Source organism: Bos mutus, chromosome 12 (genome assembly GCF_027580195.1).
Source record: "Bos mutus isolate GX-2022 chromosome 12, NWIPB_WYAK_1.1, whole genome shotgun sequence".
NCBI lineage: Eukaryota > Metazoa > Chordata > Mammalia > Artiodactyla > Bovidae > Bos > Bos mutus.
The window spans coordinates 22,586,255-22,599,925 of NC_091628.1; the positions used below are offsets into that span (position 1 = coordinate 22,586,255).

General features: G+C 35.4%; 1 protein-coding gene across 1 annotated transcript in view; it reads right to left on the reverse strand.

The window, feature by feature from the left end:
- Nucleotides 1-243: 243 nt before the first annotated feature.
- COG6 (component of oligomeric golgi complex 6) overlaps nucleotides 244-13,671 on the reverse strand; it is a 54,133-nt gene continuing 40,705 nt past the window's right edge. The window contains exons 18-19 of the mRNA XM_005900258.3: nucleotides 13,499-13,578; nucleotides 244-1,265 (exon numbers count right to left, since the gene is read on the reverse strand). Coding sequence (XP_005900320.1) covers nucleotides 1,118-1,265; nucleotides 13,499-13,578 — 228 coding nt within the window. The 3' untranslated portion in view covers nucleotides 244-1,117. The remainder of the gene's footprint in view (nucleotides 1,266-13,498; nucleotides 13,579-13,671) is intronic.

Genomic DNA, 13,671 nt, shown 5'->3' on the forward strand with positions numbered 1-13,671 from the left:
GCCCCATTCTGATAATACTAATTTGTTATATATTCTGTATTTGCCAAATAAATATTATCTTACTACTTTTCAAAACATTTTAACCTAACCAAGGTTTTCCTTATATCTCATTCTCTCATTTGTAATTTGGGGACATAGCTCTTTTTATAGATCTACCAGAAATTAAGATTTTGCTAATAAGAACTGTCCTCAACATCTTACCAACAAAGTCAAGTCACATCAAATACATTTAGATTTGTTTAAAAAAAAAAAACAACTGATTTTGAATCTCATTTTTGGTCAAGTTTCAAAGTCAGAGCCCAAACAATTCTTTGCAAGGGGCATCATATGAAGAGATATGTCATCAATTAGAAGTTTGCTACTTTGGCATTTTCCCTCCAGTGATAGAATACATCAGTTTTTCGTTGATTTAAACACCAGACAAAATGAACAGACAGTTGAATTTAGAGTCCACATGGTACAACAAACACATTCCTTTAAACACCAGACTGACATGCAGCACAGGATGTCTACACACCTCACACCTACATCCTAGCTGACGCTGAATTTCACCTTGAATTCAGTCCAGGGCAGACCCAGAGTGAAAGCCACCTTTAAATGACTGCTCTCTGTTTTTGCTGAATGTATATTTCTGCTCCTCCGTTTAAGCATACCTACTCACAATATCTAATAAGGAAGCAAATGAATCTTTAAGTAAAGAGATGTTTATTAATATTAGGTCATATCTTCAAACTAACTCTTAAGTTTAGATAATTTTTAATGTACAGTTAAATTTAGAACTAATCTTGTTTAAAAACAAAAATCCCTGAAACCTCTCATTCTACTTTTTCCACATATGTGTATTCCAGAATTGAGGCAAAATGGCAGAGCTAGAGACAGGGTTAGCAAAGAAGAGAGTCCTGTGTGGAGAGCAGATACAGAGCAATTGCTAATAACCCAGGTCAACATGCTACTTACACATTACTGTGACCAGAGCAATTACTGGGATTCAAATTCTTATGATACAAAGAAAACTGCAACCATCAGATTTCAAAGTAAAGATGAACAGACTAAAAACCAAGAAAACCTTCAGGGTTTTAGGAACGCAGTATTCTGCTACCACACTCAAAGATGATGATCAGGAGAGAAGTGTCTGCACTTGCTGTGGCGATCGGTGTAGAATGCTCCCAGGATCTTTGTACTCATTGACCGGATTCATCACAGCTGCATACACTTCCCCATAGGCTCTGCAGACTAATTCTGTAGACTGTTTTATGATCTGCTCTCTATTGACAGACAAACAGATTTGTGTTAACATATAATCTGAAAACGAAAGACTAAGCATTCCAAGAAAGCTCCATACTTGAACCAAAGTATTTCATAATTATCACATCTTATTAAAAATCATTGTACAACTACACAAGTTATCTTAGTTTGGGGATAAAAAGTTTTTTTATATTTATTATTTCTTTATGAAATCTTCTCCATTAGTATGTAGGTTGCAGAAGGGCAGGGGCAGTGTTTTGCTCACTCTGTAGAACTGTGATGTTTAGGATGGAACATTGCCTAATACCATTGTGAATTACTAAACAAGAAATAGAAACTGCAACCCACTATCAATGCACTGATTTTGCAAATGCAACTGACAACACATTAACTGTAAAGAGGCTTATAACCATTCAAATGTATCAGTCCTTCAAATCTCAGAATAACTTACAATATACAGTCGTTTCACCTACAGCTCCTATACTAATAATCACATCTCCTCAATTTTTCATCTCTCCCACAAAGGTGACACTTGTCTACAACAAATCACAGCATTTTTACAAACACACATTCCTATATAAGCACATAAAAGAAGATAAATAATTTTAAATAAACTGAAGTAAATGTCTTTAGAAAAAAATAGCATTGGGTTCTTCAAATCTGCATTAATTGTTGAATAGTTTTCATGACATTTAGTTCATCAACTCCAACTATTTCTACTCCTATATCACTATACCTATTGATGAACACAGGCTTCCCAGGGGGCTCAGTGGTAAATAAACCACCTGCCAATGCCAGAGATGTGGGAGACACAGGACATCCCAGATCCCTGGGATGGGCAGGTTCCCTGGAGGAGGAAATGGCAACCCACTCCAGTATTCTTGCCTAGAGAATTCCATGGACAGAGGAGCCAGGCAGGCTACAGTCCATGAGGCAAAAAAAAGAGTCAGACACAACTGAGCACACAAGCACTGATGAAAACACTTTTCTGATGTTCACAGTAACTAAATTAAAAACGTGTCTTTAAAGCTTTACTCCCAAACCTACTTCTGTTTCCTGTCTCTGTCAGTGTCATATTTATGTGCCATCACTTCAGTTCAGACCGTAACTAACTCCTGCTGGGAGGAGAAAGTGAAATCCCATTGGTCTTTCTCCAGCCAGTCTCCTCCACATTTAGTGTAGCTTAAGCAGATGACACCACCCTTATGGCAGAGAGTGAAGAGAAACTAAAAAGCCTCTTGATGAAAGTGAAAAAGGAGAGTGAAAAAGTTGGCTTAAAGCTCAACATTCAGAAAACGAAGATCATGGCATCTGGTCCCATCACTTCATGGGAAATAGATGGGGAAACAGTGTCAGACTTTATTTTTTGGGCTCCAAAATCACTGCAGATGGTGACTGCATTAAAAGACGCTTACTTCTTGGAAGGAAAGTTATGAACAACCTAGATAGCATATTAAAAAGCAGAGATATTACTTTGCCAACAAAGGTATGTCTAGTCAAGGCTATGATTTTTCCTGTGGTCATGTATGGATGTGAGGGTTGGACTGTGAAGAAAGCTGAGTGGAAGAATTGATGCTTTTGAACTGTGGTGCTGGAGAAGACTCTTTCGAGTCCCTTGGACTGCAAGGAGATCCAACCAGTCCATCCTAAAGGAGACCAGTCCTGGGTGTTCATTGGAAGGACTGATGCTAAAGCTGAAACTCCAGTACTTTGGCCACCTCACCCAAAGAATTGACTCATTGGAAAAGACCCTGATGCTGGGAGGGATTGGGGGCAGGAGAAGGGGATGACAGTGGATGAGATGGCTGGATGGCATCACCGACTCGATGGACATGAGTTTGGGTGAACTCCAGGAGTTGGTGATGGACAAGGAGGCCTGGTATGCTGCGATTCATGGGGTCGCAAAGAGTCAGACATGACTGAGCAACTGAAGCATTGTTAGATTAATCTTTCTAAGGCGTAACTTTTATCATGTCTCCCCCTTACCCAGGACCCTTCAAGGCGATTCAATGTCTTCTTCCAATTTCAGAGAAGTCAGAACTTCTTACCCTTTCACTCAAAATATTCTATAATACCATCTGCATCATTACTCTAATTCTGTAGTCCAGCTCAACCCCTGACTGGCCTATCTGCCCTGCTCTTCCTGACCTCAGGCCCTTTGCTCCCCCACATACCTTCATTAGCCTGCAATGTCTCTCATCCACCTTTCAATGCTCTTAATTCTCAGGAAAAATGGACTCCCTCATCCACGAAGACTTCCCTGTCCTTCAGTGCTAGAAATAACCAGTTCTTAGAACATCCATGACCAAAATTATACCTCTGTAAGATTATCTGTGGAAATATGGGGATCACTGGTCTAAAGAAGAATAAAACTGGTTGAATGGAATGAGGAAGGGAGTCCACTTATGGTCTTGGGTCATCGCACACTGTTCCGATGGGGTGTCCAAACTCTTGATTTGAGCAACCGTGATTTGTTAAAACAACCGGACATTTCCCTAAAGCTTCCAGAATGAGACTGGGTAGAAGGCAGATACGTTGAGCAACTTTTCTGATCAGAGTGGAGTAAGGCTATTGGCTGTACTACCTTTTTGTTGGAAGGGAGGATGGTAGAAACTGATTTGGTAATCTACTTTACCAGATGAGGCTTGGAGACTTTTTTTTTAATCTGCTGATTAGTGATCGCTCCTATAATTAACTGAGCATAACAATAGATGCATCAAAATGATACAACAATCATTTTCGATAAGTGACATAGCTGAAAAATATTATAATTAGCATTTAAAAAATCTGTTAATTGTAATATTTGATACTCATTTGCAACAAGTAATGAATTTTAGATATAGCACTTCTAGTTCTGTACTAAAATCAGTAAAATTTTTTATTTGAATTGTTTTAATACTTTATTGGAGTACAGTTGACTTACAATGTTGTACAAATCTCTGCTGTACAGCAGAGTGACTCAGTTTTACACATACATACATTCTTTTTTAATATTCTTTTCCAGCATGGTCTATCCCAGGGGACTGGAGAGAGTTCCCTGTGCTATACAGTAGGACCTTGTTTATCCATTCTAAATGAAACAGCTTGCATCAATTAACTCCGAATTCCCAATGCATCCCTCTCCCTCCCCTACTGAAAGCAGTAAGATATTTGGAGGTTTATAAAACATTACTCACACCTCATACTCTAAAATCTGTACTCAGTCTGAACACAGTGTGTACTTAAGCTACATGTGAAACATACAAACAAGGCTATTCCTTCTTACAATAAGTTTAAAATCAGAATAAGGTACAAAAATGAATATTAAACACATTTTTTAAAAATCCAGAGTTAATAACTGGTAAATGTAGAATAAATTACTGAAAATTTGAAATAATCAATTTAAAATTTTAATTTCAAATCCATGCAGTGAAAACTTTTAACATTACTAAAGCTTAGTTGTAACTCAGGGCACATTTCCACTTATAAGCCACAACTCACAAGACAGCTGAAAATCATTATAAATCTGCAACACAGAAAACCAGAATAAAGCAATACTGCTAAGATAAATAATTAAATAAAACCAAGCCAATAAGACCAAGTAAGAGTTTGTAATTCACTTTAAATGTTTGTATTTGATGGTATAGGGCTTCCTCATTCCACTCCCCAGTTTAAGAAGCCACCAAGACAAGGGAGGGATCAAAAAATGAACATGGCTGCACTGAACAAGATGAGAGATACAAAAGCCTGTGGACAAAAAAGGCTTTCACAGAGTGGAAAGGAAAAAGGGAAGGGAACAGAAGTGGTCCTCTAAAGTCAATAGGACAGAAATGCAACGGAAATGGAGATTCTCCAAGTGAATCCGAGTCAAATCCAAACTGTAAAGAGCAAGAACTGAGACTGATAGTGATTCCATATTTCTGGACAAACGTTAGAAGTTCACTTATTACTACCCAAGCCAGGTACAGGTCCATATGCTCATACTCATTAATGTTCTCCTAATGAGTGATACATGGCAGAGGTAAAACGGTACAGGGAAGGCCATTACTGTCAGAAGATCTTGACTCTAGCTCAAGTCCTGCTACTTACTGCTGCCTTGAACAAGTAATTTAACCTTTCCAAGGCTAATTCCAATGTCATAAAACAAAATACTGACCTTGACAACCTTTACTAGATACTTTCAGCTTTAAAACTGCATCATTTCATTGAGCTAAGAGTTTTTAATGAACTGCTGTTAAAAAACCTATATATGCTTATTCATACACTTACACACATATATGCATCCACATACATCACTTTGTGGAACTGGGTTCCCTGAGTAATGAAACGTATCAGTGACTTCTACATAAATGGGTAGTGTTTCTAAAGTAATAAAGCAATTTTCTTGCCATTTTACTATCTCCTCCTTTTTATTTTTAATGCTAATTACTATGTAAGTTCACCCCTTATGTTAAAAAGTTATCATATATATCTTATCTGTCTGCCTTCTGCCTGCCTGGTGTCTTGGTCCAAATTATTCACTAATATTATGTGTGAAATATGAAGGTCAAATAATGATGAATCATTATAGTGAAAAATAAAATCAGTGTCCAAAGTAGAAAAATTCAAGAACTGTATAAATACAAAATGACCAGCAAATCATCTCAGTCTAGTCATTTGCTTCTGAAAACGTGGAATATCCTTTATCTACTGATCTTTTCAAGTACATGTAAAGAAAAGCAGTATTTTTTTTTTTTTTTTCCAGTCCTGTATGCTATTTTCTAGTATGGGTACCCACCTCAGATTTTAATTTCTGTATTTTGATCAATCACAGCCAATCACACACCTGATGGATGTAATACTTTTAGAACTGTTTCTCTATGTTAAAATTCCAAAGATAAATCCCGCTTTTCACAGATATGCTTTTTGCAGATATGCAAAAGGCCAGTTAAAAGGGAAAAGCTTTTGAATGTAAGCCAAGATTCATCTATAAAGTTAGATCATTAACTTTCTTGGTCTCTTTACATGTCTTTACATGACATTCTCACTGTAATTTCAAAAAATTTAAAACATGACTCATACAAGTAATTCATTAATATAGGAAATTATTAAGATGGTAAAGTTGATTCACAAAACATTTTGAGGAATTGGTCATTTACAGGCATTTGAAAAGGAAGATTAGAATAAATCAGGTTACATATAAAATGAACTAACATCTCATAGAGCAGGGAAGTTTCATCTTGGAACCTTTTAATCAACAGTAAACAGAAAATCAAACAAGGGTACACTCCCCTAAGTAATTTTTGATGGGTCTGTTAACAATGTTTCAATATGACATGAAAAAGACATGCTGGTCTCCCAGACCCTACACACCTTATTTCCATGGTCTGGAAAGTCTTCTTACTTTTGCAAAGTATAGTTGCTGTTTCCCCCCTCTCCCCCCACCGTATAGTTTGCTATTCTAGTATATCAATATCAAAGATAATAATCATGTAGCTAATGTGCTATGAGAAAAAATAAAGATGAGCTTGTTACACAATTTTACAGAAGTGCAAAGAATTTTAGTTATCTATCCGTGAGAATACCAGACATTAAGAAATTATTTTTGTCCAGTTATAAATGTCAACAGTAGCATAAAACTACAGTTATAAATTCTGAAAATGCTAATAAACATTATTATATAACTAAATAGAGATACCATTCTCGTTTTAAAACATGTTCACTGAAATTACCTTACGTACAATTTAAATAATTATTTAAAGTACTGAGCCATGATAAGAAATGAATTGCTACTTCCAGAATCAGTGAGCTTGTCATTAATCAGTACTTTAAGATTTTGGTTGCCATAACAACATGATAAAACTTTCAACATTACCATAAACCCAGCACTTCTAAAAATAACTTATTTCAACATTCAGGTTCTGTGATCACTAAAATTGAGCTTTATTACAGCACCACAGTTAAGAAGCAATCAAACATGCCATAGGAGAAAAGGTGTTAACAGTTTAACTATTCCCGAAAAACTAAGGGGAAAAAATATACTTATGTATAATAGATTGGTTTAAAAATGAACATTAAAAAAAAAGAACATTTTGATTTCTCTTTATCACAATATAAATACCAAAGATGCCACAGCGGGTCAGCTTTCTGTCATTCACAGTAAAAATTAAAGCATATCTGAGGTGAGACCAAGGCACAGATCTCACATATGTCTCATACAGCCTATCACATACGCCTAACATTTTCAAGTTTCCTTTTAAAACAGTAAAACAATATAATCTCAGCAGAGAAAGAGTTAATAAAAATATAGTACGAGCTAAAGAGAACAGGCTCTGGAATACTGGATTTGAAAATCTTGACTCTGCTTCTTGCTAACTGTTTGACCTTGTTTCAATTATTTAACCTTTCCAAAAAAAATGTCCTTTTCTGTAAAATGGAGATACTAATGTACAGACTTACCGAGAGGGTTAAGTAAAGCAATTCATTCAAGGATCACTCTAGCTGAGATGCTAAACTTAGATTGTAGAGGCTGGTGTGGGAATGGTAGAGAGGGCAAGGGTCAAAGCAGAATAGTTTCAAGGCTAATGTGATAATCCAGGCACAGATGATATTACCTTGGACCAGAGGGGTAACTGTGGAGATAGTCAAAAGTGACTGGAGTCTGCTCTCATACATTTCTTTCTAGGTAAATATTTAATAAATTGGTTCCATGGCATTTTGATTGGAACTACATTGAGAATTTACAGACTACTACATTACATACCCAGTTAGAGAAGAATATCGTGTGCCCACATTGGAACACTGGAAATCTACAGCAAACATCACACTTCAGTGATGAAATATCAGAAACATTCTCAGTAAAGTTCAAAATAAAATATGTACACTCACCATTACATCTACTATTTACTTGGAGCACCTAGTCAATATAGTAAGTTTAATCATAAATACTGAAAATAATTAATGATTCATTAACTTCAGATGTCTGTACCAAAAACAAACAAACAAAACAAATCAAGGCAAACAATTGATAAACTAATAGAACTAAGAGTTTAATTACCTGGTCAGATTCAAAATTAATGTACAAAATTTAGTATTTTTCCCTATTTACCAGCAACATCTAATGAGAATATGCAATGGAAAATAAAAGACCTTATCAAAGGAGTCACAAAACTGTTTCCTAGGAATAAACCCAACAATATACATGGAAAACTATATGAAGAAACTAAGTCTTTACTGAAAATTGTAAAAAATGATCTGGATAAACAGGTAGGTATACCATGCTCATAGACAGGAATACTCACTAGTGGCTTTCTTACATCTATTTGCTCTTATGTTAGCTGAGTGAATGTTTCATATGCACTTTAAAAGAATGTTATTTTCTGTAGTTGTGTGTGATATTTTCTATTAGGTTGAGCTGATTAGTGACACTGTTCAGTTCCTTTACACCAAACAAGTAGTTTTCTACTTTTTCTATTAATTATTGAGAGAGGAGGGTTGAAATATCAAAATGAATGCCAATTTATCTATTCTTCTTATGTAAGAATAAGCTTATATGTCATGTTTATAAGCTTATATGTCATGTTTTTTGAAGCTCTATTAGTTGTACATATTTACTATTATATCTTCTTCATGAATTGATCCTATTATTGTGAAATATCCCTCTTTATCTTTGGTAGCATCATTTTCCCATCAGCCTAATTTTCCTGATGTTAACATCAGAATATAGTTACTTCAGCTTTATTATAATTTTTATTTGCATGGTACAATATGATCTTTTAAACGTGCCCTAAAGTGGATTTCTTATAGACTGCAGACAGTTGGGCCAGGTTTTTACACCCAATCTAATACTTTCGGCCTTTTAACTGGAGTGTGTAGCCCTTTTACATTTAATATATTTACATTTGGGGCTGAGTTTAGGTTTATCATCCTATTATTCATTTTATATTTACACCACCTGTTCTTTTTTTCTCTTTTCCTTTTAATCTAATTGTCCTTTTAACATTCTGTTTTATCCACTGGCATATTATTGATTCTAGTGCTCGCTGTAGGGTTTACAATTTATCTTCACACAATATTAAGCACTTCATGAGCAACCTTCAGCATCTCCACAGTGTACTTCTACTCCCTTCCCACTTCATCCTTTATGCTTTTTGTAGCCATAAACTCTATTTCTCAGTGTTAAGAATCCCACATTCACTGTCAGTATTTTTATTTTAAAGGTCCACTATCTTTTATATTTAGCATTTCCTGCGCTTGTCATTCCCTGGTGTAGACATGAGTTTTCCTGTAGTATCATTTTTCTTCAGCCTGAAGAACTTTCCTTATCATTTCTTGCAGTGAAGTATACTGGTGATAAATGCTCTCTACTTTTGTTTATCTTATCTCAAAATGTATTTTTTTGCTTTCAGTTTGAAAGATACTTTTGACGAATACACAAAGTTGAAACTGTTTTATCATTCAGCTTTTTAAAAGATGTGATTTACTGTCTTCTGGTTTGAACTGTTCTAACAAGAAGTCAGTAGTAGCCTTATCATTGCTCCCACAAATAATATCATTGTTCCCCTTAAAATCTTGCTTTTTAAGATTTTTTTTCTCTATCACTGGTTTGCAATAATCTGATTATGGTGTACCTTAGTATAATTTTCCTTGTGATTTATTTAGCTTCCTGAATCTGTGGGTTCATGTTTTCCATCACATTTGAAAAAAATTCTTTTATGCCTTCAATTTTTTTTGCCTTAATCTCACTATGACACTTCACTTATATTCCAATGCTTGTTATCGTCTCACAATTCACCACCTAAGATTCTTCATCTTTCTACAGCTTTTAATTTTTTCCTACCTGAGCTTCAGTCTGGGCAATTACTACTGTTCTCTCTGCAAGCTGATTGATCCTTCCCTCTAGAATGTCCAACTGGTGATTATTTCTACCCAGTGAGTTTTCCTCTTAGTCCCTGAACACATCTGAAATAGCTGTTTTAAAGATCTTACCTGCTAATTCTGTAACCTGTGTCGGTGAGTCTGTTTCTGTTGACAGATTTGGTTCTAGTTTTGGTTCATACTTTCCTAGTACTATACCCAAGTAGTTTTTATTGCATGTCCAGCACCATAAATGTTACACTGTTGATTGTATTTTGCCATATTTAGGAGTGTTAAGTTTTGTTCTGGAAGGCAGTTAATTCAGTAAAGATCCACATGATCTTTTAGAGGTTTGTCTTTTCTTTATGAGTCTTAAGTAGCCTATACTGTAGGACACATTAGCCTCACTTTTAAGGCTTAGACTTTCCCAGGTCTCTAAAGCACAGTTTGAGTCCCAGCCATTTATCAGTTTGCACATTTCCAGTAGCCACTATTTCTTTGGTAGGCCCACCCTTGCCCCTATTACCAAATCTGCTTTGTGTTTATACTGGTATTCCTGATAGTTAAAGATAGTGGCTTAAAAAGGAGGGCTTCCTGAGGGGCACTAGTATAAAGAATCTGCCTATAATGCAGGAGACCCAGGTATGATCTCTGGGTTGGAAAGATCCCCTGGGGAAGGGAATGGCAACCCACTCGGGTATTCTTGCCTGGAGAATCCCCTAGATGCTTAAAAGGAGGCAGTGAAAGAGAAGAAAAGTATTCCATTTACCTCAAAAAACAAACAAACAAAAAAACCCAAAGTCATTACTTTTAAAGAAATTTGCTTTGTTTATACCATATGCAACAGATGAAGATTCCTGAATCAAAGAATTCTCAAATCATATCCACTTTTCTACTCACTCACTTTAAGAAGCATCTATAGTCTCTATTTCTTAAATTATTCATACAAAGAACTCTAAATCAATAAGAGAAGACACAGAATATTTTATAAATATGCATGACTGTGGTTTCTATAGTCCAACCTCTATTTTTATGCTATTAAAAGATAAATGCTGGAGTCTGGCACTGAAAAAAGATCAAGGCCCTTCCAATTCATCACAAGGAAGGAAGGATTCTTTAAAAATGCTTTAATTTTCTACTTTTTAATTTTTAATACAAGCTCATTTCCTGGATACTTAAATTCATTCCATAGTTTATTCCAAGGCTGAAGTATTCAATCAAAACCCACTTTGAGAGGCAGTCAACACAAGACAAGAAAAAAGAAGAGAAGAGTGACAGGGGTCCCCAAGGTACTACAACCACAGAGACAAGCAAAGTTATAGAGAACAGAACATTAACAAAACAAGACAGGAATAAAGAGAGTTTTACACTGAAAAAAACAGAACATTAACAGAACAAGACAGGAATAAAGAAAGTTTTACACTGCAAAGCTCTATTTCAAAGAAACAACTGATATTTTAAATAGACTATGAATAGAAATTGATATGGATATGAAATTATTTTAGACAGAAATTATTTTAAATTATTTAAAAACAGATTACCATTTTGAAAAGGTTCAAAATTTAAGTGAATAAAAGTTACCTCCTAATATTTCAAATGCCTTATAAGTAAGATCAAATGCATATCATGCCTATATAGTACTAAGTACTAAAACAAGTGGTTAAATATAAAAAAGTTACAGGTATTTGATTAAACAAAGTAAATAACTTAAGAAAAACAAACAATCTGAATTATGGCATAAAGGAATTTGTTTTATAGTCTCCCAGTTCTTTAGAATTTTGGTTATGTTGATAGTATGAGATCTTTTAAGATAAAAAAAATAAAAGTAAAAAAAATAAAATAAAATCAATTACACTGACCACAACTAATGTGGGAACTCCCTAAGAAGGTAACAGAGTAGAGGTTGGTGAGTGTCACACTCAAAAGTAATATATTAAGACTGGAATCCATTTCAGAAGTCAAGAACTATAAGCCAAGGATGATTGACATATGGGAAGTCTCTAATGATACATAATCTAACCTCTTCATTGTCATTCCAATTTCTTCATTAGGTTAGTTATAGTTAGAACCCTAACTCTATGTCTGAGAGAATCCATTTCCAGCCAATTCTAATTGACACCAAATTCTTCGTCATGCTGAGCCCAAAGCTGCCTCCTTGCTCTACATATTGCTCCTCAGAACAACAGAAGGCAAGTGGACCACCTCTGTACCATGACATCCTTTCAGATATTTAAAGCATTTTTTTTCAAGTTGCATAGTTCTTTCTTTATTGTACTTTGTCTAGTCAAGGCTATGATTTTTCCAGTGGTCATGTATGGATGTGAGAGTTGGTCTGTGAAGAAGGCTGAGCACCGAAGAATTGATGCTTTTGAACTGTGGTGTTGGAGAAGACTCTTGAGAGTCCCTTGGACTGCAAGCAGATCCAACCAGTCCATTCTGAAGGAGATCAGCCCTGGGATTTCTTTGGAAGGAATGATGCTAAAGCTGAAACTCCAGTACTTTGGCCACCTCATGCGAAGAGTTGAGTCATGGGAAAAGACTCTGATGCTGGGAGGGATTGGGGGCAGGAGGAGAAGGGGACGACAGAGGATGAGATGGCTGGATGGCATCACTGACTCGATGGACGTGAGTCTGAGTGAACTCTGGGAGTTGGTGATGGACAGGGAGGCCTGGCGTGCTGTGATTCATGGGGTCGCAAAGAGTCGGACACGACTGAGCGACTGAACTGAACTGAACGTAAATATTTGTTCAAGTGTGTAATTGACATGTCAGACTATAATCTCTATTAAGATAGTGAAACTGGCTTTTAAATCTTACTCTGCAGTGCCCGGTACACAGGGCACTTAATACACTAGCTGAATGGAAAGAAAAAAAAGTACAGATGTCTGATTTCCTACTTGTACAAAATTTTGTCAATATTTTTGCTAAAATCAAGAAAAGTCACCCAGTATAATTTCTCTTTCTTCTAATTGTAATATCCTTATATTTTAATGTATAGTCCTTCGTCTTGAACACATTTCTAATACATGATATCGAACAATTTTATAATATATTTATAGAAACTTCCAGAGTCCAAAATGATCTAAACAGCAGGACATCTATGTTGCATAATGAACATATTACTAATTTTTCATCACATATTCAGTGCAATTTTGACATTATATTAATACAATGGAACTTCATATTATCACATTGTAGCTTCAATTATATAAGTCCCATTATTTTTAAAAAAAGCATTCACTAAACAGACACTTTCAAACTACAAACATGTAAGGAACAAGTATGAACAGGGTAAGGTCAGATCTCTTAGGGGTGCTGAGAGGTTGAGAACTATAAATCCTCAATGATTAAATCTCCTTTTTTAAAAAAACAATTTTTTTCTAAGAAATGTATGTGAATCTTTACCAACTATTAATAATTGGGACCAATAAATACTTACTTCACTGTGGCACTTAGAAGAAAGTTCAGCTGTGGCATTAACAGGTTGTCAGGAGCTGACAGATAGCGATCAAACTGAACCTAAATGAAACAGAGAAATTCAAAACACAAAGTGCACATATCTGCTAACAGACCTCCCTAGTAATCATTCCTTTTTAAGGATTAAATCCTTGG